Source organism: Miniopterus natalensis, chromosome 5, assembly GCF_054644295.1.
Source record: "Miniopterus natalensis isolate mMinNat1 chromosome 5, mMinNat1.hap1, whole genome shotgun sequence".
Taxonomy (NCBI): domain Eukaryota; kingdom Metazoa; phylum Chordata; class Mammalia; order Chiroptera; family Miniopteridae; genus Miniopterus; species Miniopterus natalensis.
In genome coordinates, this window is record NC_142085.1 from 51,269,539 (window position 1) to 51,297,067 (window position 27,529).

Consider the following 27,529-nt stretch of genomic DNA (forward strand, 5'->3'; position numbering starts at 1 on the left):
TGTAAGGAAAAATATATCCTCTCCAGTCTCACATTCTCCATTCTTAGGGACTGCCAGGACACACCAATTAATTCTCCAGCTATTCGCATGAAACACTGATTCTCTTTGCACAAATTAAACACAGTAACAGAAATAATACCCTCCCCCCACCCAACAAAAATTGCATTTTGTTTTCACTGAAAATCATCTCAGAATTGAAAAGGGGTTTATAAAGCATAAAAACAGTAGAAAAAAGGCCAGTAGATGACTATGTAAAAATGAAAGGCTATTCATCGAAGAACATCAAAGATTAAAAGGAAAATTAGAACTTGGGGGGAAATAATTGCAATAAAAATTTAGTTTATAAATGGCTTTTAGAAATCAACAAGAAAAACCTTAAATAACTGTTACTGGTGATGTTGGCTCTTGGTTCTTGAGTTTGGCAAAGAAAGAATTCAAAACCAAGAACTCTAATGCAAGAGGAAGTTTATTTAGCATACTAAGCGAAAGTAGACTTGAAGGAATTGAGCAGGTTGCTCAGAGAGCTGCCTTGGCCTCTTAGGAAGAAAGTCACAGAGGCAGAAGAAGGGAGCCAGCTGGGCTGTGTAGACTCATGAAACAAATTACAGAGGCAAAAGAAGGGCTGAGACAGATAGCTGGCTTAAACTACCCTCATCCAACACTGATTCACCTGCCTTCTCTCTTGCAGGACCATTACCTGAAGCATTAAACCCTCAGGACAATGAAGATCTGATCAGCATAAAATAATCTTAGGAACAAAGCCTCAGGCCTGTTGACCACAGAGACAGAGTTTTGGTCAAACTAGAGATAATATCTAGGCCTCAGATGTGTTTTAGCTCCAGGTCCAGAAAAGCAGCGAAACCAGAAGAAGCAATGCCATGGCTGGCATCAGGACCAGATGCAATGACCAATGACCCCCTACCCTAGTGACAACAAATCAGTAGAGACCATGACCCTAACCCTATACACTCATTTTGATGAATCAGTGTATTAAAGGACACAGCTGGAAAGCTAATGAATATTCTGTTGAGATCCCCTGAGACCTTCCTTAAAATTCCTGCCTTTAGAAAACAGGTAAAAACCCTTAAGGCAAAGGACCCAGCACGAGCTCTCTCTAGACCACTCTCCAGACTTCTTTCTTCAGGTGTGTATATGTGCTTTCTTTCTCCTAAGCTATGAGGGTCCACACAAAACTTGCAACCAGGGGAACAGTGGGCAGCAGCAGCTTACTCTGGGCTAACCCCCTGAACCTGTCTCCAGGAGCCCCTCTTTTGCCTCTGTAATTTGTTTCCTGAGTCCACACAGCCCAGCTGGCTTACTTTTTCTGCCTCTGTGACTTTCTTTCTAAAAGGCCAAGGCAGCTCTCTGAGCATCCTGCTCAATTCTTTTCTTCAAGTGTACTTTCGTTCTGCATGCTAGAAAAACCTCCTCTTGCACTAGAGTTCTTGGTTCTGAATTCTTTCTTTGCCAATCAGTTGTCTCCACTTGCCAAGAAATTTTCCTAGCTTCTTACTATCCTTCCTCAAACCAATATAATAAGTGGCTGAAGTATATGAAAATATAGTTCTTTCTACAGCAGTGATTGAGTGATTACAATGTGGCAGACACAAAGTGTCTTGGAACAAACACCCCTGTCATCAAGTAGCTTAATTCACAATCAGGGAAATAAAAATAGCCAATTAACATATGAAAAATGCCTAACTTCATAAAGAATTGCACAAAATCATTGAGGAACAACACTGACCATTCTTTTTAGTAGAGATGAAAAATAATACTGAATATTATTGAGGAGGTGGGAAACAGATGCTCTTATCTATTGCATGTAAGAGGGTCCATGGTGACAACTTTTTTAGAAAGTATTTTTGCAACACATATTAAGAGTTTCCAAAAGTGGGTACTCTTTGTTCTATTTATTTTTCTCCTAAGAATCTGTTCCAAAAAAGTAGTTGAAAACTCAGACAAATAGTTATATACAAAGTCCATTGCAGTATTAATTATAACCTCAAAAAACTGGGAGTAATCGAAATTCTATTTAAAAATATATACTATGGTCCAAATTGTGTGAAATATCATATATATATGTATACACATGCACACACACTTAGGAAAAACTAATATAGAAAACATTGTGGTTTTCATTTTATTTTTTGCTTTTAATTTCTAAACTTTCTATTTATATTATTTTTCTAATGAAATATGAGGCAATATTAGCAATAATTATCTCAAGCTGCTGAATTTAGGATGTTTTTATTTTCTCCTAAAGAATAACACTTGTTTTCCAAGTTTTCTATAGTGAGTATTCTTATATCTTTTATGCAGTAAGAGAAAAAAGCCATTGTCTAAAAGCATATCTTGACTGCAAGAATATATTTAAATTATTTTTCAAATGCCCATCAAATTATAATAATTCTATGGAAGCCAGAAAAAACTTTTTCATGTAGAGAAGACACCCAGTAGAATCAGCTGTCTTTAAAACCTGTCATTATTTCTTGATAACATCTATGGGATTTTGATTTATTAAAAAAGAAGACAGAACTGAGTATTTTCTACTTGATACCTAACATAATCATATAATTTTGAAAAGGTTATTCTTTGAACTTTCAAAAGTTCTTAAAATGTATTAGGCATTTTTGAAGTTTAGAAATGGGTTTACAGGGGTGTAAGCTTTAAGTTAAGCACTTGTATCATTTCTTAAATATTATTCTCATAGATTTGCAGTGAGACATCTGAAACCATTTTAAATCTTTTAATCTACTTTATTTGTATTTTTTCACATTAAATCTTAAGGAATGCAGATCAGTTGCCTTTTAGAAAATCCCAGCTAAAACCTAACTAAGGGCAAAAGGTCTGCAAGTATTGTACTACGCTAGTAATATGCAGGTGATTTATTACTACATTCAGAATAAAGAAATGAAAAGAAGAGTTTAAAGAGATCTGTAAGGCATCTCAAACACAAAGTCTTTTCATAGCTTGTATAAGAAGTCTTCCTATTTGTTAATATCTAGATATATATCTTTCCACACCCATATATAACTATGACTATGAATATAAATATGAATATATACATAACACATGCACACAGACACACACTCCAACATCCCTTCAGATATTCTTTGTCTCCTTTTCTTTCTCATTAAGTCATCCATTTATTCCATCAATTGAATGTTTCCTGAATACCTGTTATGTGATAATTCTTAAGTATTACCAGTACCAAGATAAGTCAGATATATTCAGGGCTTGAGGTGCTTACAAGGTAGTGGGTAAGACAAGTGCACAAAAGCTATTACTGGTTATGCTATGATAGACGGAGCCACAAAGTGATATGTAAGTACCAACAAGAGGATGACTAATTTTGGTTTGCTTGGGGGTGGGAGTATGAAGAAGTAACATTTAAATTAGGTATAAAGAGTAGGAGTTTGGTGAAAGGGGAAAGGGTATTCTAGGTAGCAGGACTGGCACTAAAAAAAGTATGGATTTGTGTCCTGGCTGGTGTGGCTCAGTTGGTTGAGCGTCATTCCATGCACTGAGAGGTTGCCCGTTGGTTCGATTCCTCATCAATGTTTTTCTCTCTCATTGATGTTTCTCTCTTCCTCTCCCTCCCTCTCTCTCTAAAATCAATAAAAGCATATTTAAAGGAACACAAAGATTTGTGAATATATACCCTATGTGTAGGACTGACTCAATTGTAGGGTAAATAGAGGGGAATGGCCACTGGGTTTTAATTGTGAAGGGCTTTGTACACGAGGCTATATTTAAGCCTCAGTCACAGTAGCCTGACACGTAACTATTCTCAAGTCCTTCAAGGCCAAGGGTCCTTTGGTTATTTGTCAGACCCAGTTATCCCAGAGCTTTCTGTTTGGGCATGCAAATAAGGCTAGCTCTGTGCAGAAGGCAACCCTCCATTCCTGCTGAAGAAGTGCTTTGCCTAAGCCCATTTGTCTCTTCAGGTGTTTGATGCTCTCAGAATTAAACGGTAAACAACACTCTGAGTGTTTTCACAAGACCTTCTCATCTGCAATGACCCGGGACACCCAAGCTTGGTTAATAAGTGGTGAACACCTACTCAGGCTGGCAACCGGGTCAAATGTTAATTACTCTCCAATAGCTACATTTTTTTTTTTCTCTCCATTTGCTCTTTCAACTCTTGAGAGACTTTAATCGAGTTTGAAATGTCCCTACTGCTGAGACGACTGTGGTGTTAAAAATAAGTTAGTCCTTTGCCTGTCTCCTGGGCACCTATGATCTCAGGCATCTTTGGCGTCTCTTCCTTTCCAAGTTAATTATATTCAGTGTGAGTTTGAATTTTCAAATCCATCTGTTTTCTCCGTATCTGTAGATAGTTTATTTATATCTACTCTTTTAAATAGAAAAGAGATAGAATAACAGTTTTCTCATACTTTAAATATTTTGAGTTCGATGCAATTGCCATTTCTTTTAGAATGAAATCAGTGGGAGAGAATTCATTTCACAGCTGCTTTCTGTCTAAGCACTGCTGAAAAAACTGTCCTATACAGCTAAGTATGTCTGTGTTAGTCTCTTCTCTAGGCACCTATCACTATTTATCATTATATGCTTATCTATGTGTTAACATTTTTATGCCCATTGGACTGTAAACTCTGTAAGGGCAGAAAATGTTTCCATCAAACTGTATCTAGAATATGTTAGGTGCTCAATAAATATTTACAGACTAAAGGAAGAAAGGAATCAAGATTTATAATAACCACAATATTTTAGATGCTTACAACTTTTTTTAATCACTAAGGACGATTTTATTAATTTTTACTTTCCTGGATGCTATTTTATGCAGAATGAATTGCCTCAAAGCTTATGGCTTAAAAGAACAATTTTTTATTTCTCACAATTCTGTGGATTGGTTGGACGGTTCCTCTGTTGCTGTCGTCTGGGTCACTCACATGACTATAAATGCTGGACAGTCAGCTGGGCTGAAAGGTCCAAGGTGGTCTCATTCCATGCCTGGCAGCTGGTGTTGGCTACTAGCTGGGGTGCCTCAGTTCTTCATGTGGCCCCTCATGCTCCACTAGGCTAGACTGGCTTTCTTGCATAGTGTCTCAGTGCAGGATTCCAAGAGGGCAAAGGTGGAAACTAAAAGACTCTTAGGCCTAGATTTTGGAATGTACACAATGCCACTTCTGCCACAATGTATTGGTCAAAGGAAGTCACAAGGTCAGCTTAGGTTCAAGGGATGAGAAGCTGAACTCTACTTCTCAGTAGGAGGGACTGAAAAATATTGTGCCTATGTTTTTCACTCTGTTAAGTATTTTCAAGTGATTGTTGGGGGCAGAGATGTTGATCATGCTCTGTTGCACGTATAAGCCAACTTCTTGGTGTGACATCCACAGCCTCCTACTCTCTGAGTGCAGCCTATTCGAGAGACAATGGTGAGGTGGAAACAGGGAAGGTCTGAGTCAGGAGCTTCAAAATATTGTCCTTATTCTGACAATAAAGAGCTGTTTGAGTTTGTTTACCTGTTTTTTGGCTCCAATTTCCTAATCCGTACAATTAAGTAGTTTGGTTAATAGTTTTACCAAGGTCTTTTACACATAGTATTAATGAGGCTAGAACTTAGGCCAAGTCTACTGACACACCAGGGATTCCAGAGCTTTCTCCACAGTACTGAAAACTGAGGAGAGGAACCGCATTCTTATTTCTTACTCTTGAAAATAATTTTGTCAATTGCTTGGGGAACAAATCTACATATGATATTTTATTATTATTATTTTTAAATATATCTTTATTGATTTCAGAGAGAGGAAAGGAGAGGGAGAGAGAGAGATAGAAACATCAATGAAGAGAGAGTCATTGATCAGCTGCAGCCCGCAACCCAGGCATGTGCCCTGACCAGGAATCGAACCCCAATTGCCTGGATCCTAGGTCAATGCTCAACTGCTGAGCCACGCCCGGCTGGGCTACATATGATATTTTAGATAGCTGTTATTAAAAAGTGCCTCATATTAGTAAAATCTACTAACAATAGACATTTGTTCTGAATTTTTTCAGAGAAATACCCAATGTATTCAGTTTTGTAAATTAAGAAGAACAACACATTTTCTTTAATGTGCTACAGAAACAACTGTATTCTCAATAATAATTATGCAGTATTTTAGAAATGTTTTTCACTTTTGATTAGGGGGTGACTTTATACTTTTAAATAGGTTTCTGATAGAAGAGAGTACCTTTGAAGCAGGGTCCCAGAATTATATTCCCAATAATGGTGTGATGAATCCCAAGATAGCTTTTCATTCTCAAGAACCTGCAAGCTTTATTTTCAAGATGCAATGTTAAGTTTTTCAGTTGTTAAGGCAGCAAGTGCTTGTGGCTTTATTGTTACAAAAATGCAAGTTATTTCAAAATTATTTACACTTTTTCTCAATCCTATGCCCCAAAATAAGTAAAACATTTTATGAGGTGTTTAATCAATTTTGATCCTTTTATATGGCTCATTTATGTGTTTGGATGTAGACATTTATTAGCAGTGAAGAAACCACTTGGTGAATAATTCTTTCACTGAGTGATAGAGATGAGTACATTTAATTTTAGAAGAAGATGCATGAATGAGTTGTCAGTATTGTTTTTTCCCTCTCAGTTCTGTGATGTGCACTTTCCCACATGCTAGCCTTTCTGAAATTAGGGTACAAATTAGGGTACATTAATAATGTGAATATTTAATGTTACATTTTTGTTTCCCACAGGAAATCTTTATTTTTTGTTCAGGAGAAACTATATTAAGGAAATATGCTATATAAGAAAACCTTAAGAATAGAAGCTACCAGCCAGAAGTAAATTAATATACAAGCAATTTTTATTCATTGATTTATATTAATCAAAATTTAAATGAGGCACCTAAAATGGACTAAGCATAGAGGAGGGATACGGTTATGATTTATGTAATGACAAATACCCAAGTACTAATTAGATATATGAAACTGATCATTCACTTCTCTTGAAAGAACAAAACGTATAGAGAATCTCTGTCAAACCACTTCTGCAAACCTGCATGTATATGCTCATGCATAGAAAAGCTATATAAAGGCACAAAAATGAACTTAATAGTCACCTTTAAAATAATTTTGCACTTTGATTAAATTTCTTTACAACTCTTAATAAATACAAATTGAAATAATTCACTGACCAGTTTATATATTGTAATTATTTGAGGCCCATTGGAAATGCTATTAGAAAAATATCTATTGCTTTTAAACCATTTTTATAATAACAGTATTTTCTATTAAAAAAGACAATGGAATTGATAACATCAGTTTTTAACCCACTGTGTTGGGTCTTCAGATGTCAGGGTTAATCACTGGGCCCTGACTCTTGCACCTTAGAGAAGTGAGAATGAAGGCCCTTAGGACTGTAGCCATGACACAGCTTTTGAACAAATTATAAAGGAACATCCGGTCTCTGTGTAGCTCTCAGATCTCAGTTACAAAACTAAAATATCTCAGATATGACCTGCTTGTAGTTTTCAGATTGTTTACATGACCTTTCATCCAGATATGCATTTAGATACTACCTTGTTTCAAAAAAAACCTCTAAAATACCTAGAACCAAATATATTGAGTTGAAAGACAAGTGTCTTGACAATTGAGATATAAAAATGGAGATTAGGTTTGTTAAAAAAGTTGGTCTCTGTGACTCTTTTATATTAAGGGCTGATTAAAAATCAGTTTCAGATGTCATTGGAGCAAGAATTTTTATGTATTTAGATGGAGGAGGTAAGTTTACAGATTTCATTAACAAACAAAATAACAAGATTTACCTTTGTTGAGAATACAGACTTTAAGAACATTTTTCCCTTTCCTTACTATATCAAAGTGCATTATACAAGCCAAAAGAAGAAAAGATAGATAAATGAACATCCACATATTTAAGGGCTAATTACTTTTTGTAGCTTTGAACAAACATATACTGTAACCTAAAGAGAATGTATCTAAGTGTATGCTAAAGAATACTCTCATTAAAATGGAGATGCTGGTTTTTATAATTTGTAGGCATGAGAACAAAGCTAAGTGCAAAAGAATATGCTTAAAGCTGTCAACTCATTTTTTTCAGACTTTGGTTCTTTCCTTGGGGGGCTATAGGAATAAAGCAACCCCTACCTCCCAAATTATTTATTGGTTCCCTCCTTAATGGTAGGTACAGGTTGCCAAGGTAATGCAGTAAAAAGACAAAAACAGGCAGACCTGGATTTTAGGTCAGTTCTTATGTAGCTGTGCAGCATTAGGCCTATCACTTAACCTTTCTGAACTTAGCAAACTGAGGCAATACTTATTTCATGGGCATGTTATGTGTAATCTTACATGTTGCATGTATTCAATACATGATAAGTGTTATGCTAACAGGTAAAGCTGATTGTTGAAGGCATTATATTGGAACACATGAAATTGACATTTTTGTAGATAAAAAGTGGCCACATTTAAGTCCTCATTATAATGGGTGGTCCCCTCCTAGGAACCTCGAGGTCACTGTTACAGTGAGGCCAAAATATGGACGGCAAGGCCAGATTCCTTGGTGGGTTTTCAGTCGATGGTCAGTGTGTAGTTTATAGTATGCAGGAACAGCATCCATAGCCATGGCATGGGTATCTTAGATTATTCCATTCTCTACTCTCAAATACAGATACGTTTTCATGTCTTACTAAAGTCAGCGTATTACACTCAATGCATTTGAGTGGTTACCCTTCTGTTCCATGCTAGTAAGAGTCACAAGCACACAAGAAGTATATCACAAACCCACGGTTTCTCCTGTCCTTTCTGGTAATCCCAGTCACTTAGACAAGCCTGCCGAGGTGACTGGTGATCCATGTATTCTCCTAAAAGCTGGATTTCAAGGTGTTCTCCATGTTGTGGGTTTCCCTCTCAGTCACCCTCCTTTGCGCTCCAGGCAGCCGTTTCCGGAAGTTTCCACTCAGCAGGATGTAGAGGAAAGGGTTGATGCTGCTGCTGGCGTAGCTGAGGCAGACGGCGAGGTAATAGCTCACGTGGAAAGCCAGTGTGGGCTGCTCCACCTGCAAGTTCACCAGCTGTATGACATGGTAAGGGGCCGCACTCAGGATGAAGACTGCCACCAGCACCAGCACCATCTTTGTCAGCTTCAGGACTCGCTGCCTTGGGACACTGGGATTGTAACTACAAAGGCAACGTCAGGATAGAAGGTAAACAACCTCGGAAACTGCGGGACGGTGGGTTTCTAGAGCTTTTTGGACAGTTCAGAATGGCTGTGCAGTGCACTATGAAGCTCATTTTTATTCAGAGCATTGTAAAAAGATTCTTTTTCATTCTGGTCAAAAATTTCTCAAAGCTGGAAGATTTTAAGAAAAGTAAATAATATAGTATTGAATTAAAGCCCAAAGTATCAGATACATGAGTCTATATTGATATAAATATATGATTGAATAAAATGAGAAAGAAGAGACAAACTGCTTTTACAGAAGAATTCCAAATAATCTACATAGCTCCTCCCCTTTCCTGGAGATGGAGCATAGTAACTGCATGTTGGAGAAGCCTGGGAAGCATTGTCCTAATCAAGGGATCACAGTTATCATCATCGGAGATGTCATATAGTTATCATGTACCCCTCATATGTTTTGATGAGAAGAGCTGATTGTTTCCAAAAGCACATAACTACAATCTAATCATGACACAGTATCAGACAAGCCCAGATTGGGGGACACTCTACAGGATACCTTCTAACCAGGACTCCTTAAGACTACCAAGGTCACAGAAAGCAAGGAAAGGGTGAGACACTGTTGCCGACTAGAGACTGGGGAGATTGGCAACTAAATGCAGTGGGGTGCTCTGGATTGGGTCCTGGAACAGAAAAAGGACATTAATGGAAAAACCTGTTAAATCCAATAAAGAGTAGAGTTTGCTTCATAGTAATGTACCAATGCCAATTTTTTTTGTCTTGACAAATGCTTCATGATAATTAAGATGCGAATGGGGAAACTGGGTGAGGAGTATATGGAAACTCTCTGTATTATTTGGGCAACTTTTCTGTAAATTTAAAATTATTCTAAAATAAAAACCCCTTAATTCCCAAACTTTGTCATGTTATGTCATAGTTAGACATTTAATAGAAATTTCCCTGGGACCTGGTGGAAGCAGATGAATAAGCCCGAGGAATAATATGGAAACTAGCAGGGGGCTGACACTCATTCTAAGATGATTTCTCTGCAGTTTATCAGAGCAAGCACCACGATTCCAACTTCTTGCATTTTGAGGAATAACTGGGCAGTATGAGCTTTATTTCATAAAATGTTCTTAGCATTTCTGGAGGAGGTGCTGGGAGCAAAGTGATCTGATTTGGAGACTGTTTGAAAAGGGCTCAAGCATCCATCCCAGCTGTCGGTGTCTTAATATTCTGTTTCAACCTTTTCACCAACTCAGCTCCCTGTGATACATTTAGAAGCAAAATTTTTTCCATAACTGTGGCTGCTTCCCTTTTCCATTTAAATAGACCACCCTTGAAGAATGTCATATTTCCAAAGAATTTCAAGAAATTCTCATTGGGAAAAAAAGTCATGGGCCAATAGACCACCTAAACCTTTGGTACCAGGGTTTGCCACAAATTTTGACCCATGGGCCATAAATTGTTCACCTATTCCGTTTTTTAAACGTTCACAGTGTTAAATGTTGTGTGTGTGGGAAAACCAGGTATCTTGCCTTTTCAAAACAAATATGATAATCTAGTCTAAGGACAAATTTTAATAATGTTTTTTAACCCAACATGTTTTATAAAAACATTGATGCATTTAAATGGATTAGTATGTACAGTTTCAGGTAGAAAATAATTTATATTCATTCATGCGATTTAGGGACAAGTATCTCTAAAGTTCCTCCCATGTTTATTGTCTTTATGTAAGCCTTTATTTTTATTTAGTTCTAATTAATGTTGTCCTAAGTATTAAAATATTAATGAGATATTTCTATAAATTAAAAAATTAAAACACAAAAAAGTTGAAGTTATACACAACATCTAGGATACTTCCATATGTATACAAGTCTGCAAAATGTACAAATAAAACATTTAAATAGCATTGTTGATGACAAATATAAAATTCTTTAAACAGAATCTTGAGTTCTGTTTAATTTTTATGAAACATTGCCTCAGTGATTTCAACATTTATCACTGAGAGACCCTCAAATATCTGCTTCAGAACATGTCTTATTTTCAGAAATTGCCTCACACAGACATTAATGCCCACATGTCTAAGTATGGTATGCTTCAAGTGATAGTTGTTTTAAATTTCTGTTGTAGATGTCTTAGGATCTCTGAATTGTTCTTTTAATAAACAAAGAGAAATAACGCAGACACTTACCATCCGGCATCCTTATTCTGTTGATACACCTCCCAAGTATAGCATAAAATTAAAATATAGCACACCAAAATCAAGGGCAAAGGGACAAAAAAGGTTATTATCGTCAAATAAAGTGTGTACCTGTAAAATGAGAGAAAAGACATGACTGTTAGATTCACAGTGCTAGATATTGGCTTCTACAGTTTATGAGGCATGATTCTCTGATTTTTCAGGGCCTAGAATAAAAGCCCTTGGGGAAAGAGTTAAGGATCTTTGGGTGCTTTCCTGTGGAGATGTTCCTGCTCCTCCCTGTTCGCTGACAATGACGCTCCCTCTTCTAGTGCCAAGGCCGGCACTGCTGAGTACGGAACGGGCGAGGCTACTTGTTATCATCATTACTGTTAGTGTTATTAGCAAGAACAGGCAATAGCAGTAGCATTGATTACATAGCAGGGCCTGATTTGAGTGCTTTATATATTTTAACCCACTGCATGTCCAACCCCATGAGTACAATGGCATTACTATGTGCATATTACAGAAGAAGAGACTCAGACACAGAGGAGTTAAGTGGCTTGCCCAAGGTTAGCCAGTTAGTAAGTGGCAGAGGGAGGATTTGAACCCAGATGGACAATTGAGCTGTACAGCCCATGCTTGTAGCTAAGGATGGAGACAGCCTTTCCAAGGGCCTGTTGTAAAACCAGCCAGTTTTTTCCTCAGTACTTTGCCAGGGGGAATTCTCAGGCGAGCCAATTCCTGTTCTGCACAGGTGCCAGGTGTCTTCCTTCCTGGCAGAACTGTAGTGCTAGTGAAAGAAGGCAGCCCAGGCTGGGTGGGTATGGACAGAGGCAGAGAGAGAGAGAGGGAGAGAGAGGGAGAGAAAGAGAGCACCTGGGACCAGAGGGATGCTGAGTGCAGCACAGGAGTTCCAGTCTCAGTTCATCATAACGATTTAATTCTAGGAGGAACAACCAAGGCTGAAACCTTAGAGTATCCTTTATGATAATCAACCAAAAATAGCAGAAACAGCTATCAGTGTAAAATAATTTATCTTTGTTTAATTTCTTTGACATGGGCCAAAGTCCTATAGTCGTATTGTGAGTCTCAGGTTGTGCTATTCTTTTAGATGGGTTGAGGTCCATATTAATCTGTCAATGCCGGTGATAGGTATCATTTCATTTAGATTGGCTGATGGTTTTTATTTGTGCCTGTAGCCAATTCTGGTGGGAGAAACAACAAATAAATAACCAGTACTACTGGTGTTGCACTCCTCGGGAGATTGCTCTTACTGGATTTGTGGCCTTGCAGGCCGTCTACCTCATCCCTTTGGGTGTGTCTATACAGAAATGACCCATCGATTTGGAAGTGGTGGATGGGAAAAGGAATCTGCCAGATTGACTTGAGATAATGTATGGATGTATGTCAAAAGCACCTAGCACAATAACTCGAGCTTAGTAAGTGATTAAGAAACTTTTTGTCATAGACTTCAATGCTATGTTCAAAATTTCAAGTAGAAAATATTTGACTTAAGTTTTCTTTTCAAATTAAAATGTAAGAAATGCCTGTGTTGGTGGCTGTATTAGTTATGTAGAGCTGCTGTAACAAATTACCACAAACTGGATGGCTTAAAAAACCAGAAATGTAGTGTTTCACAGAATTGGAGGCTAGGAGTCTGTGATCAAGGTGTCAGTAGGGTTGGTTCCTTTTGGAGGCTCTGAGGGAACATCTGCTCCATGCTTCTCTCCTGGCCTTTGGTGAGTTCAGACAATCCTTGGGGTTTCTTGGCTTGTAGACACATTACCCTAATCCCTGCCTCTGTCTTGACAGGCATTCTCCTCTCTGTGTCTCTTCAAAGCTCCCTGTCCTTATCAGGACACCAATCTTTGGCTATGGGGCCCACTGTAATCCTGTATGACCTCATCTTAACTTGACATATCTGCAAGGACCCTACTTCTAAATAATGTCACATTCATAGGTGCTGAGAGTAAGATTTGAATATATTTTTTTGGAGGGACACAATTCAACCAAACTCGAGTTGCATATTGATAAATCAGGTTTGCATCTCAGTCGGTAATGCTGAGACCCTTTTTGAAATTCTGTCCCTCCTTGATTGCTGCATTTCTGCTGTGTCTGGCTGCCAGGGATCTTTAAAATCCATACTTAGATATATTTGTGCCCACCAAGGTTACACGATTAAACTCAAAATCTTTTTCTAAAGATTAGAAAAGGTTACCCTCTCCTTAAAATCAAACAATCAACTTGATTGTGGAAGGCAGACAACTAAGCAGCGGGGAGACTGTCCAGAAGAGGGTCCCCAAGGACACTCCACACGGTATGGAGACAAGGAGGCTGGAGCACTTCATAACTTAATTCAACTTGATTTTCCTTAAGTTGTAACAACCTACCGGAGCACATCGTCAGGGGCTGCTAAATCAAAAGCACAACTCTCCACGCCGTCTTTAAATTTGATGACCTTCGAGTAGACCCAGACAGGCAGCGCCAGAACAAAGGAAGCTGCCCAGAGGCCCAAATTGATGCGGACGGTCTTGTACCTCGTTCTCCAACTTGTGAGTCGAAATGGCTGGACAAGAGCCAAGTACCTGCAAAGCCAGTTAAGAACGGTTTGGGAACAATCAATAACAGCACTGAGCTCCAAGGAGGAATGGTTCATGACAAGAGTAAATTATTAGTATTATGATCCTCCCTGAAGCACACGGCTATCAGGGTAAAAGAAAGTTATAGTTTTTAAGAGCTGGCTGGCACCTGTAGAGAAAACAACTCTTGACACTGCCCGTCTGAATAAACCACTCATTGAAATAGGCATCGCTTCCACGACACACCGATGATGGTAAAACTGTGCCCTGCAGACTCTCTCATTACCAAGGCGCTTGCCTTGTAGATGAAGCTCTGAAAAACTAGGTCTCTGCACAGGGGTTTCCTCCAGGAGGTCGGGTGGGGGGTCCTCTGCTGTAGGACTAACTGATGTCGAGGCAGGAAGGAGGAAAGTGCGCTGGCTGGTAGGAGGGTCCCCCAGAGGGGTGAAGTTCAGGCCCAGGGAACGGGCATTTTGCTCAGATGGCTTTCCAGTAGGGTCCCCAGGCTCTTGGGAGTTCAGTTCAGACAAATCTCTGAGAATAAACAAACGTGCCTAGTGTAGGCGTGCAAATTCCTCAAGGAACCCAGGCTGGAGGCCAGAGGGGGAAATGGGCTATTTCATGGAGAAGTATATTTCTTTTTTCTTTTCTTCTTTTTTTCCATTTTTGATCAAACTTGAAATCCTGACATATCAAAAGTATTTTTGATTCCAGCATATCCTAGAAGAATTTTAAAGAGCCAAATAAAAGCTAAAGGGTGAAAAAGAGAGTTCAGACCTGGAAGGAAGGGATTTGAAAAAGCAGAGTTTTGCTGGAGATGGGGTGGTACAGTAAGAGGTTCACAGAAGACGTCCAATGAAAGGAAAGCTAATATTCTCCTTTATTCAGCATACAGGGCAGAAAGCAGTTTTCATTATCTCCAAGAATGGGATTGTGATTGGGAAGGCCTATACTTTAGGTGGCTTTTCTGCAGCGGCCTGGCTTGTGCATGGCCCTCTCCCTAATGTCGGAACCCCGGGGAGCTCAGCGAGCTTTACTCAGGACAGTCAGCACTGGCTGGTGCCAGGTGAACTAACAAGGCCCACACAGTACATTGATTAAAAAATGTGATGTTAATTATAAGTTGAGAAGCACACTCCATATTTGGAGAATTCTTTTGCAGAAAAGCAGTGGGATATTAAAAAAAAAAAATACATCCAACATTGCCATCATTATTCATTCTGAATAATAATCCAGGGAATGATTTATATGAACCTTGCTATTGCTTTGTTTATCCATTTGAAGAACTGCTCTTAACTTCCCCACCTCTGAAGGCCTACTTGGACACATAAAAGAGTCAGAGCTCAGGAAACAGTCCTGGATGGACCCAGGGAAATTTAACACAGCCCTCAAGACTAACAGTCATTCATTCATCAATGTTTTTTGAGCACCCACTTGCCAGGCACTGTTACACAGACACTTGGGATATATTAGTGATCAAAGACCCTGCCTTTGCGGAATTTACATTTGGGGGGTAGGGGAAGCTAGACAATAAACAATATACACACCCATTCATACACAAAGTAAATTAGACTATGTGATATATTTGAAACAAGACAGGTCAAAACAAGGGGGATAAAGTGCGCTGGATTGGGAAATGGGGTGGGAAGAATGTGGATCAAGATTTTCAGTGAGTTGTTCTCTGAGATAATTCCCATTGTGTGGTATTACTGTTGTCTTTTAGGACTTGCTTCTGTTTGGGGAATACTGCTAAGATCAGGTGTGCAGGTCCTGGCATCTGGATGATTCAGGGCACATCCTAGCTTTCATGCTCTGGAAGAGGCCAGATGGTGAGATAATACAAGCCACCTGCCATCTTTAGAGACAGCCTGGGTCTGAACTGGGCTCCACCACTCATTGGCTCTGTGAGGGCTCGCCGTTGCTATCATCTCCTCAAATAGCATTAGCTCCCGTGGTTGGTGATATGGCTACGACACACTCCAGGTCACAGTTGAATAAATTGCTAATGGTGTAAAATGGCAGCATTTGCATTAACCGGTCATAATGATGAGTGTAAAAGATGGCTTTCCTGGTAGTGGGATATTTCTTTATATCTGTGTAGGAGTCCGTATCTACTCCACTGATTCCTTCAAGCTGCTAGGTAATAGCAAGAGTGTGCGAAGCACTGAACATGTGAGAAATAGCCTTGGACAGGGAGTGAGGAGACCTACTTCAGTTCTCAGCTCTGCCACCGACTCCCTTTGTGCCTTTAGCAAATATCCTCACTTCTTAGGACCTCACCTTCCTTATTGCAAGGATCATGGGGAGGGACATTCATTATAATTTCCAGTTGTTCATGATTTTGAGATCCTTCTATATTGTAGTGAATTGTAAATAAAACCTAAGTAAAAAGGAATGTTTAGAAAACGGGATATTTTTAGAATTTTAAGCTTTCTATTAAAAGTAGACTTCTGTGAAAGTTGGAACAAATATTCTTAAGTCATCAGTTCTACAATGAGACAAGCAAAGGAAGAGGAGCCTTGCTGTTACAAACCAGCACCTCTGTTGCTTAAAGTGGGATGAATTGGGGAAACACAGGCACCTCTGAATTATGTTAGACTTTCAAAGTCTCTTCACTTACCTGTCCATACTCATTACAGTCATGATGGCACTACAGGCAAACTGGTTGCAGGTATCCAGGGATGTAATGATGGTGCAGAGAGGCCCCCCAAAAACCCATTCTCCTCCCCGGGCCCACTGGTGAATAAGAAAAGGCATCCCAATGATGTGGACCAGATCAGCCACAGCCAGGTTGCAGATGTAAATGTCAGGAATAGTTTTTTTCCTTGACCTGAAAGAAATGGATGTAAACTGGAGACTGACATAGAAAGTATGCACCTTCTTCAATTTATGTCACCTGGTACAAATTTTCAATGGCCGAACAGATTTTAAAAGTTAAAGAAAAACCCACACAACTGCACATGTGAGTGCCTAGTCTTGTGTATATTTCAACATTTTGAACTATATACCTGATACCTAACTGTGGTGGTTTAAAAATGTGTCCAGACATTCTTAGAAACTGCTTTCAAAAGATGGAGCCTCATTCCCTCTTTTGAAGATGGAGGGTGAGTTGAACTTAGTAACTCATTTTAACAAATAAAATATGGTGGAAATGACAGTGTGTGACCTTTGAAATTAGGACATAAAAGAATTGTGGAGTTTCCCCTTGCTTGCTCTCTTGGATCATTTTCTCTGGGGAAACCAGATGCCGTCTTGTGAGAATACTTAAGTAACTCTATGGAGAGGTCCACATGGAGAGGAACTGTGGCCCTCTGCCAACAACTAGCACCAACTAGCCAGGTGCATGAGTGAGCGAAGTTGAAAGTCGATGCTTCAGCCCCAGCAAAGATGACTGTTGCCCTAGAGGACAGCTTGACTGCAACCTTATGAGAGCTCGAGCCAGAACCACCCAGCTAAGCTGCTGCCTGGATTCTTGATCCTTGAAACTGTGTTAGATAATATTTGGTTTAAGCCACTAAGTTTTGGGGTAATTTCTACATAGCAACAAATTGTACCAGCTCTAAGGTCACTCAGGCAAAAGGCTCTGTCTTTACTTATCCCTACCATCACAAACAGCTGAGTAGGGAAAATAAATGGTTTTCGTTGTGCAAAGCATTTTTTCCCACTGAAGCTGTATGTTCAAATCCTGACTGAGGCTATTGTTTAAAAAAATCTCAACCATTACTTAGAAATATTCCAATAAAATCTAACCCAATAGCAAAGATTATTAATTAAGACCCTGAATTCCAGATAGTGTGGAGAAGGAATCTGAGCAAATGAACTGGTAGAGAGTACTGAGAATAATCTCACGTCTCCTGCTGAGAGGTGAATTCAATGCTACCTAGATGTGCCACTCTCTCCTCTACAGGCAAAATAGTTTTCTGAGAGCAGAAATTTCTATTTTAAATTCAGTGGCCCCTATCTTAAAGGAGTTGGGACATTCAATAATAAACAGGCATCATCTTTATCTGGGAGACATTTTCATTAATTCAACAAACATTTCATTGTCAGGCACAATATTGTGCTCTGGGGCTGCAAGGCTAAATAATCTATAAGCCGTAACTCAAGGAACCTGTAGTACAGTGAAATGATCATATTACAGTGTGATGAGAGAAAGCCAGAGCAAGAACAAGGAGTACACAGAAGAGGCCTCTGCCCCCTCCCTTGGGACAGTCAAGACAGATTTCTTGGCAGAAGTGACATCTGAACTGCAGACAAATGAGGATTTAAAGAGCACAGAAGAATTAGCCCTAAGATTATGCCACAATTGCTAGTTGACTCTGGATTCAGGGCTATTGCTCTGTGGTTTGGAAGCTAGTGTGTGTCTTTATTATTCATGGGATGCAAATTTTATAGGCTGTGAAATTTAAGCCATCAATACTATGCAGCTGTAAAGAAGAAGGACCTCGTACCCTTTGGGACAATATGGATGAACCTGGAGAATATTATGCTAGCAAAATAAACCAGGCAGAGAAAGACAAACATCACATGATCTCACTTATATGTGGAATCTAAAGAACTTAATAAACTGATGAACAGAATAGATTTAATGACATGGAAGCATAGATGAGACTGATGAATGTCAGAGGGATGGAGGAGGGTGGGTGGGTGGAGGGGGAGAGAGTAACCAAAGAATTCATATGCATATATGCACAACCCAAGGACACGGACAATGGTGTGGAGAGGGACTGGGGAGGGGGTGGGAAGGGCTGGAATGGGTCATTGGGGAGAAAAAGGGACATCTGTAATATTTTAAACAAAAATAAACACACACACACACAAATAAAATAAAGAGACAGCTGGTGTATAACTAAAAAAAAAATAAAAAAATCCTTGTGTGAGACATCAGTCTGGGCGAGGATATTTACCTAGGGCGTGGCAACACACATCTTGTGTGGGGAAGTTATGTCATTAAGTCCTTACTCAGCAGCCATACTCTGGGTATTGTTCATAAAGGAGGCTGGTTCCTTGCACCCAAGGGGTTGGTGGCTCATATCAGAAAGACCAAGAAGGAGAAGAGATTTGAGGAAAGGATGTGTCAACCAAAAGAGCAGCCAAGTGACTGTTCTTGGTCTCTCAGTCTTGGTGTCTTTAGACCATTGGGTGTGGGAAATGGTAAGGGGAAAGGGGAGAACAGATACTAGAGATCAGGAAGAAAGAATTCCACATTAAAAAAAACCAGCCAACCAACCAACCAACCAACCAAAAACCAATGCAAAAACACAACAAAAAATCCCATAAACTTTAGCTTCTAAATAGATATTTCCATTTGAGTCACAGTATAAACCATAAGTGGTTGCTGAGGTCCTAATTGTTGTTAGACCCATGGCCCTTGCTTTTCTCTAGACAGACACCCATCATTTACTGATAATAAGTTACGGCAATTCCATTGTTGAGGACAGTGCAGGTCATTAACTGTCAATTAAAAAGAATAAATAAAAGTGTTTCTAGCCCTGTCTGGTGTGGTTCAGTAGTAGAGCGTTGGCTTGCACATCGAAGGGTCTAGAGTTTGATTTCCAGTCAGGGGCATGGGCCTGGGTCGCAGGTTCATTCCTTGGCCCTGGTCAGGGCGCGTCGGGGAGGCAACCAATCTGTGTCTCTCTCACATTGATATTTCTCTCCCCTTGCCTCCCTTCTACTCTCAAAATCAACGGAGAAAATATCCTCAGGTCAGGATTAACAACAAAAGCGTGTTTCTAAGTGATATCTGTATACAAAAAAAGAATGCTGAAACAAATGATGTACTTATCTGGGCATAAGGCATGAGGGCAATAAAAGTAGCCCATTATATTTATTATTGCTTTCTTTACTGAAAGTGACAGCATAGATATAAAAAATAACAACTTTTATTTTTTTTTTAGGTCTAATTTGTCTTCAGGTGTCCTGTTGCCAGACTTCATTAGATTCGAACATTTAAAATAAAAAATGTAGACGAGTGATCATTTCAGCTAATATGTTTTCCACATGGTTAACATGGTCATATCTAATGCTCACTAATTTGATAAATGATGAAATAAATTATGATATTTCATAATACCATACAATAAATAATATAGTTGTCACAAATCATAGTTTGTAGGAATATATAATCAAATGAGAAAATACTTATTAAATAAAAATGTCCCAACTATGTTCACAGTATAACCTCAAATTTATTTAAACATTTGTTTAAAAATATGTCAAGTGATCACAATAATTATCTACTTGGTAAAAGGAGTACAACTGATTTTGACTTTATTCTTTATATTTTTATGCTTATAAAAATTTCTTTTAAAACATGTTTACTTTTTGCAATTAGAGATAACACTATATACTATGGATTAAATGAAACTAACAAAACATGTAATACCACACATGTAGGAGGATGCTTTGCTAATCAGCTTGCCCTCAAATCCGTTTCACACTCTTCCCCAGCTTTGTTCCTATGTCTCCTTGCCAACTGGTATTGGTTAGCTTTGGCCAATAGGAAGCACTATTGGAGGGAAATTGGAGGATAGGAGGAGAGGAGAGGCCAGGGTATTTCCTTTCCCTCTCTGCTGTTGGCATTTCTGGCAGTGGCTGCATCCATTCCATGGCTCCACCTTTCTCCTACAGCCCTGACTCCATGGTCCCAAATCCCACTGTGGCCACAGCTCCCACCAGGCAGCTCAGACTCCTGGGGTCTGTAAAACCACCTTCTTTCCTCCATCTGGCTCAGGGCCCGGAGAAGGGTAATGGTACTGGGGTAAAGATGGTGATTGGATGTGGTAGTAGCTTCCTGCTTTTGTTTATGTCTGGGTTGCCTGGTTTGGCATTTAACTCTAGTTGAATTAAATTTCTCTTGTGAGTCAATCTCAATGAATGAGTAGTGATTTCATTAAGCATGGGTGTTTAAGAATTCTGAGTCCTCACACAGGCATTACTACAGGACAGACCTGTGTGATTAGAGATGCCTGCCAAGGATGGGAGAGCTAAGAATAGAGTGATATGTTTTCCAACCCTGCTCTAGATACAGAATAATAGAGTGGAAAGAGAACCTAAGTGGGAATTCTATTTTCATTTTTATGCCCTCATTTATGCCCTTGGGCAAGACACTCAACTCCTTTAGATTCCAGAATTGTCTTGGTGTATTGGACCACAGCAATGAGGGCTTCCCACCAACTTCTGAGTTTATTTGAACAGCTGTGGCTGTGAGGTTTTGCAGCACCTAAAACGTAGGGTATATGTGCAGAAAGTTATGAGTCAACCCCAACAAGAGCTTATATATGGTTGACTCTGGAAATAGTAGAAGGCTGGGTCAAAGGGAAATACTAGTTATGATTTAAACTGGCTGGGAAAAAGGAAGAGCCTTGTTCCAAGCATTTTCCCTTCCTCTTAGCAACTAGTATTCTGCCATTAGACCATTAGTGTTCCTTCGGGTTAACACACTGCCCCTGCTATAAAATGTAGACACCTTTGGGAGGGTTAAAAAGTAAGGTGTCTCAGCAATTCATGATTTAGTGCGAATTAGGTGCCTTGACAAGGAGTTGAGGGCAGGGAATGGCAGAGTGGGAACTTTTTATTCATTGAGACATAGGCCATCCTGTAGAGACTCTGTTCATTTAAAGTGGCCTGTCAGGAGACAGGAGAAAGATGTGTTCAGGACATGGAGGTGGGAGATCAACAGAAGGAAATGTCATCTCCTTCATTGAAATAGTTTCCCAGGGCCCACTGCGGCTATGGAGAATAGTTGAGTAGTGGGGTTGAGTTCATTAGTCTCTCCACAAAGAATAAAAGGGGAAAATGTTATAATTGGCTCAATTTTCCTCCTACGCTTTCTAATCTGGATTCCTTTTGACCTGCTATAAGTTTAAAGTATAGTAGACTGGTAATGATCTGGCCTCACTGCATTATAATCACCCTCCTAATGAACAAATCGCTTCTTACTTTAGAAAAAAAGAAGCCGTATAGAACGGCTTCCATCTTATTCTGGAGGCTCCATCTTACTTAAGCCTATTTTTTTTGAGATATATATATGTTCCTAGTCTTCCTTTGGCAAAGTCATGAGTTAGTTCATTGCTTGCTTCCCAGTGTCACTGTCTCTCATTTGGCCTACTCGGGGGTGGTCGATATTGAGGGGAACAGTCTACCATATGACTGCCTGAATCTCTGGGTGGTCAGGGAGAGTCTCTCTCTTGCCAAAGTGAGTGAAAAAGAGTCTTTTTACCAGCCAAATCAGGTCAACTTCTTAGGATAACTCTTATTGCTGGAAAATAAAATGGTTGCCTTGCAGTTTCAGTCCCTGCCTGGGCTCCACCTCCAGAGGCTCTGAGTTAATTGGTCTGGAGTGAAATTGTATATTAGGATTTTAAAATTGTGTATTATGATTTTAACAAGCTCCCCAGGTGATTCTAATATGTAGCTAAGACTGAGAATCATGGCTCTAAAAATTCACTAACCCAGCAGTAAGCATTGGCCTAGGTCTTTTCATTTTAGGATCTGCAACTCAGATATTACTGAATACATGATAAAAATATCTGTAGAACCTTTTTTTAATTATCTTAAGCAAATACTTCCAAAACCTGATTTCACTAAGAAAAACCCTCCAGGGAGAAAGGATGCATTTTGGGAGTCTAGGATGTCTCTAAATTGTGGGAAAAGAGAAGAAGCCTTACCTTATTATAGTAAATACAATGAGGATGTTGCCAAGCAGCCCCATTGAGCAGATTATCCCGATCATGGAAGGCAGGAGGACTGTATCCACAACTCCGAGCGTTTGAGAAGCAAACTCTTTATCCCAGGATTTGTTCAAAAGTTCAGCAGAGGTGTTCCAACAGGAAGAGTGAAGTGGATTCATTGTTCTTGAGCTTCCGGTGGTTAAGCTGAGGGAATAGGAAGTGCAGTCCCCTCAACATAGATTTTCTTTAACTTAATTCAAAACCATTTATTGGGGCCTTGTTTGAACCATGAATCCGTGCAACAGAAGGTCCCAGGGTGGACGTGGATGATGGACAGGTTAGAGAGACCTGGGTACAACCTTGTGCTCGTGCGACATTGAGCATGCTGCTGTTCAGATAAGCATTTCGTAAAAGGATTGATCTCATGTGATATGCTTTTTTTTAAAAGCCAGAATTAAAAAGTATGTTAGAGGACAAAATGGATGTTTGAGAAATGGGGCAGAGTAGATGTTTCATGTTTTGTATTAAATATTCTAGTAAGTAGTCTATTGGTAAAATATGTTCACAAAAAATAAAAAGTAACATGAAAATTGAAAAAAAAAGAGAAGAAAAAGATATCATTAAGATAGTGAAAAGGCAAGCCTCACAGGGTATTTCTAAGGCATATAACTAACTGAAGGCTGTTGTTCAGAATATATAAAATATGTATATAAGCCAGTAAGAAAAGTATAGACAACTCAACAGAAAAATGTCCAGAGACCTGAATAGGCATTTACAAAACAGGCATCCAATGGTAAAGAAACATTCTATAAGGCATTCAATACTACTAGTGGTAAAAAAAAAAAAAAAAAAAAGGTGAATTAAAACCACAATGGGGTATCCATACATACCTATCACATTGGTAAAAAGTTTCAAGTCTGAGATTTCCAAGTGTTGGTGAAGATACAGAACCACAGAACTTCTACTGGTGAGAATATAAATTGATGCACCACTGTGGAAACCAGGGAGGCATTATTAAAGTTGAATAAATACACATTATCTGATGACCCAGAAGCTTCCCCCTAGGTGGGATATACTTAGAGATACACGTTTATATGTACCAGGAGAAGTCCTCCAGAAATGTTCACAGAAATATTTATTTTAAATGTTTTAAATGGAAAATAGTCAAAATGCTCATTAACAATGAGATGGATAAAAAGATTGTGATATATTCACACAATAAAACGTTGTGCAACACTAGAAAGAAACAGACTGTAATTACATACAATAACATGGATGAATCTAATAACTTAAGGTTGGGCAAAAAGCAAAGATTCATAAGGCATGATTCAATTTATATAGAATTTAAAAATATGGACAAAAATAAACTATAGTATTAGAGATACATGTAATAATGGCTAATATATAAAGAATAATAGAGTGCTAACTGGAAAAGTCGGATTGATGGTCACCTCTAAAATGATGGTTTTATATACGACTCTGCAGTTTATTTTAATAGTAAAAATAGTTTTTAAAAAGCAGCCTAACATCTGACCATATGTTTTTTCTAGGCAAAAATCTAAATCTTTGTTTTTTCTTCTTTATTAATAGTTATCTTACTCTTAAATTTCTACTATGCTTCTGTTCACTTTTACTTTTCTATTCAGTTATCTCAAACTTTAAAAATCAGCTTATATAAATGTTAACTTTTGTTGTGTTTCTCTTATGCTACAACTTGATGCCAACATGTATGCAAAAATTTAGCAAAGAGCCATCCTCAGGCAAAACAGCTATATATTTATATATATATATGACTGGCCAAACTCACGGAAGAATTTCATACAGAGAAACATTCACAGTCACTCACCACATGTTGTTTAAAAAACAACAAATGTGGGTATTTTAAAAAGGCCAAGATGATTATATTAATTTTATTCTGTTATTTAGATCATGAAAAACCAATGTTTAAGAGAGATTTTGGGAGATACACAAAAATCTAGAGTTTAAGATAAGAGATGAAAATTAACTTTTATGACAATTGTTTTTATTTTTTTATCCTCACCTGCTGATATTTTTCCCATTGCTTTTCGGAGTGTGAGAAGGAGAGAGAGAGGAACATTGATGTGAGAGAGACACATTGATTGGTTGTCTCCCTCACGTGCCCCAGCCCAAGGTCAGGGATGGAGCCTGCAACTGAGGTACTTGCCCTTGGCTGGAATCAAACCCAGGACCCTTCAGTCTACAAGCCTATGCTCTAACCACTGAGCCAAACTGGCTAGGTTGGCAACTGTTTTTTTTTTAAACAGTTACTACAAGTTTAAAAAAGAAAATATGGATTATATATTCAAATTAATAGGTTTGGAGAACATACGCATTTTTGGAAATTATGATTTAAGTTTAAGACATAGGCAAACTTTCCCCAATGAATTATGTATAGCAATATCCATTATCTCCTACATCCTTATGTATTTCAATATCTCTTCTCCAAATATAATCTACAGGAATATGACTCCCCAAGTTTCAGACAACTGTCATGCTAATAAGTGTATTTCTAAGACTAATGCCCTCACATCTAAGATTTGGGAGTGTAATCTAAATGGCTACATGTTAAGTTTTTTTTTTTAACATTTAACAAAAAAAAATTTGGCAAAGTCAGATGGCTTACTTGTTATTGACAACTCCTAGGCTATTGAAGTCTCAACCCAAATCTTTTCAGCCTCACCCTTCCACTTCTCTGTACCTCTTGTTTTATTTATCTTCCAGATCTCAGGTTGTCTGAGGGAGATGGGAACTTCAGAAAGTGGGAAAGGAAGCTATCTGTAAATAGTAATTACTGTGGAAAGAACCGTGCCAGTAAACTCTAGCTTTTAAAACTTTTACTCATGCCACTAAAAACCTGACAAAGCAAGAACCCTGTTACCTTTTCCCTTTTGTCAATTAAAATTTCACGTTTAACATCTCCTATAAATATTGGAATTCAAAGTAAAGGCAAATTGGGGTATCAGTGAAAATTCTATATAATTAAAAATTTGTGAATACTGCCATTTTTTTATAAGAATTTTTTTTTTTTTAACCAATTCATTTAATTTCAAATTTGAGAAATTCAGCTATGAAATAATAAATCCATGTCAAGGAAAATATCCTCACTGTCCTTCATCTTGTCTTGTTAGCTGTGGCAGGTATTGGCCTGCTTTCCCTCCAGGTATATGACTGCTAAACATAAACATAAACACCTAGTGTCCAACAATATTTGGTAGTTCACAAGGCTCAGTAAGTACCTTATTCTTGTCTCTCTGTCCTTGACAGACACTGCTCATTGGTTAAATATACAAAAACAAAATATTAATCCACTGATGATTGTTAACTATGAGCCAATGAAAAAGTTTTAAGCATTATTATTTAAATTATGTTCATATTTTAAATATTGTTATATTTACTCAGAAGGCTATTTGAAAAAATCTTTTATACAAAAAAACTCTGAATTCTTAAGTATGATTTCATTATATCTAAAGGTAATTTTATCCAGGACAACTCCCTTTAATATATAATGAAAGCCAATGCTGAAATAAGGTTAACTTAATACCCATCCTTTGCAGAAAACTCCATGTATATCCTGTTTCTGTCCTTACGTGGTACCTCTGGAAGAAACCCATCCACTCAGGTATTAAAGTAAACACGTTCCCCTTGAAACTTTTCTAGGTATAAAATACTTTCTCAGTTATTAAATTGCAAATTTTGACACTTACTTGGAATATAACCACAGAAAACTGGTCCTAAATAGTTAAGGATGCCTTTACGTAGGAAGATTTTTTTTTCCTTAAAAAAAGGAAATTTATGCTTATGAGGTTGGTGTTGACAGAAGACTGACAGTGTCAGTTTAATGTATTCTGATTCACATCGTTCATCTACATACACTGACATCTTCATACATACACAATTTATTCATGACGACTAGGACAACCAAAAGGAGGAATGACTTTAAAAAAAGTTAGACTTTTTTAAAGAAAAAGAGTGTTAAGTCAGAAAAGTGATAAAATGTATATGGCAAAGACGAGCATGGTGTTTGCTTACACTGCAGTGATAATTTCACACAATTTTGATTATTTTAAAAAATAAATCCTAAAATAATAACCCTCAAGTGTTTTTCAGTCAGCATAGTCATGATGATGGGATGAAGTGAATCTAATGAGCTAGCTTTATGGCTACTTGTCTTGTTACTACTTTCAAGTTAAATATCAGAAAAAAATTATATGGGGAAAAAAGCCTGCTGCTAATAACTAGAAAAATCAATAAGGATGTTTAAATAGCCACAAAGCACAAATTATAACAATTATATTTACCTGCTATACACCTGCCTCCCCCCCCACTTGTGGGTCCAAGTTATATAGATTTGCTCTCCAAGTTGTGGCCCAATTAACTGGCCTCATTATTTTTACTCAATCTGCCCATCTCCTTCCATTCTATTGAACCTCTCCAGGCATGTCCATTTATTTATTCAACAAACAGTATAATGTCTGCAGCAAAGAACAAGACCAACAAGACTTCCACCTCCTGGAGTTACATTCCAATATGGTTGTATCAGTGGTTATAAGGGTTTATGGTTTATAGAAATGTACTGTGTCCTGTCACTTGCAATCTGTCTGTTTGGTTAAGTAATCTCTTTAAGTCTCAGTTTCCCCCGTAATAGCAGTACCTGTCTCAAAGTATTGTTGTGATGATTAATGTGATAAAATGAATAAGTGCTGAGCCTAACATGTTCTAGTAAGTGTTCAACTAACATCCGTCATCACCACCATCATCTTCATCATCATTGTGCAGTTAGAGTTTGCTCACTGGGTACAGAACCAGGGGATAGGGGTAGACTGGCAAGAACTGTAGGAATAAGGGTTGTGAACCAAGGCAGGCTGCCACCTTTTAATCTTTTATCTAGAGCGAGTGGGTTTAGAACCTGTTAAAGGATAAAC

The 27,529-nt window shown here is 38.3% G+C and overlaps 1 protein-coding gene across 1 annotated transcript; it reads right to left on the bottom strand.

The window, feature by feature from the left end:
• Window positions 1-8,823: 8,823 nt before the first annotated feature.
• Window positions 8,824-22,777, bottom strand: MCHR2 (melanin concentrating hormone receptor 2). Its single transcript, XM_016220200.2, has 5 exons — window positions 22,584-22,777; window positions 16,532-16,741; window positions 13,723-13,917; window positions 11,342-11,461; window positions 8,824-9,149 (listed from the first exon to the last, which is right to left on the bottom strand). Exons 1-5 carry the CDS (start codon window positions 22,763-22,765, stop codon window positions 8,834-8,836), a joined length of 1,023 nt encoding a protein of 340 aa, XP_016075686.2. The 5' UTR covers window positions 22,766-22,777; the 3' UTR covers window positions 8,824-8,833.
• Window positions 22,778-27,529: the final 4,752 nt, after the last annotated feature.

What these genes read in the sequence shown, in the direction of transcription:
- MCHR2 (XM_016220200.2), bottom strand. Translation starts at nt 22,765, where the DNA reads ATGAATCCACTTCACTCTTCCTGTTGGAACACCTCTGCTGAACTTTTG. An exon ending in ACTGTAATGAGTATGGACAG is followed by an intron (nt 13,918 to 16,531) that starts GTAAGTGAAGAG and finishes CTGGCTTTGCAG; the next exon opens with GTACTTGGCTCTTGTCCAGC. An exon ending in GCCCCTGACGATGTGCTCCG is followed by an intron (nt 11,462 to 13,722) that starts GTAGGTTGTTAC and finishes CTCATTTTACAG; the next exon opens with GTACACACTTTATTTGACGA.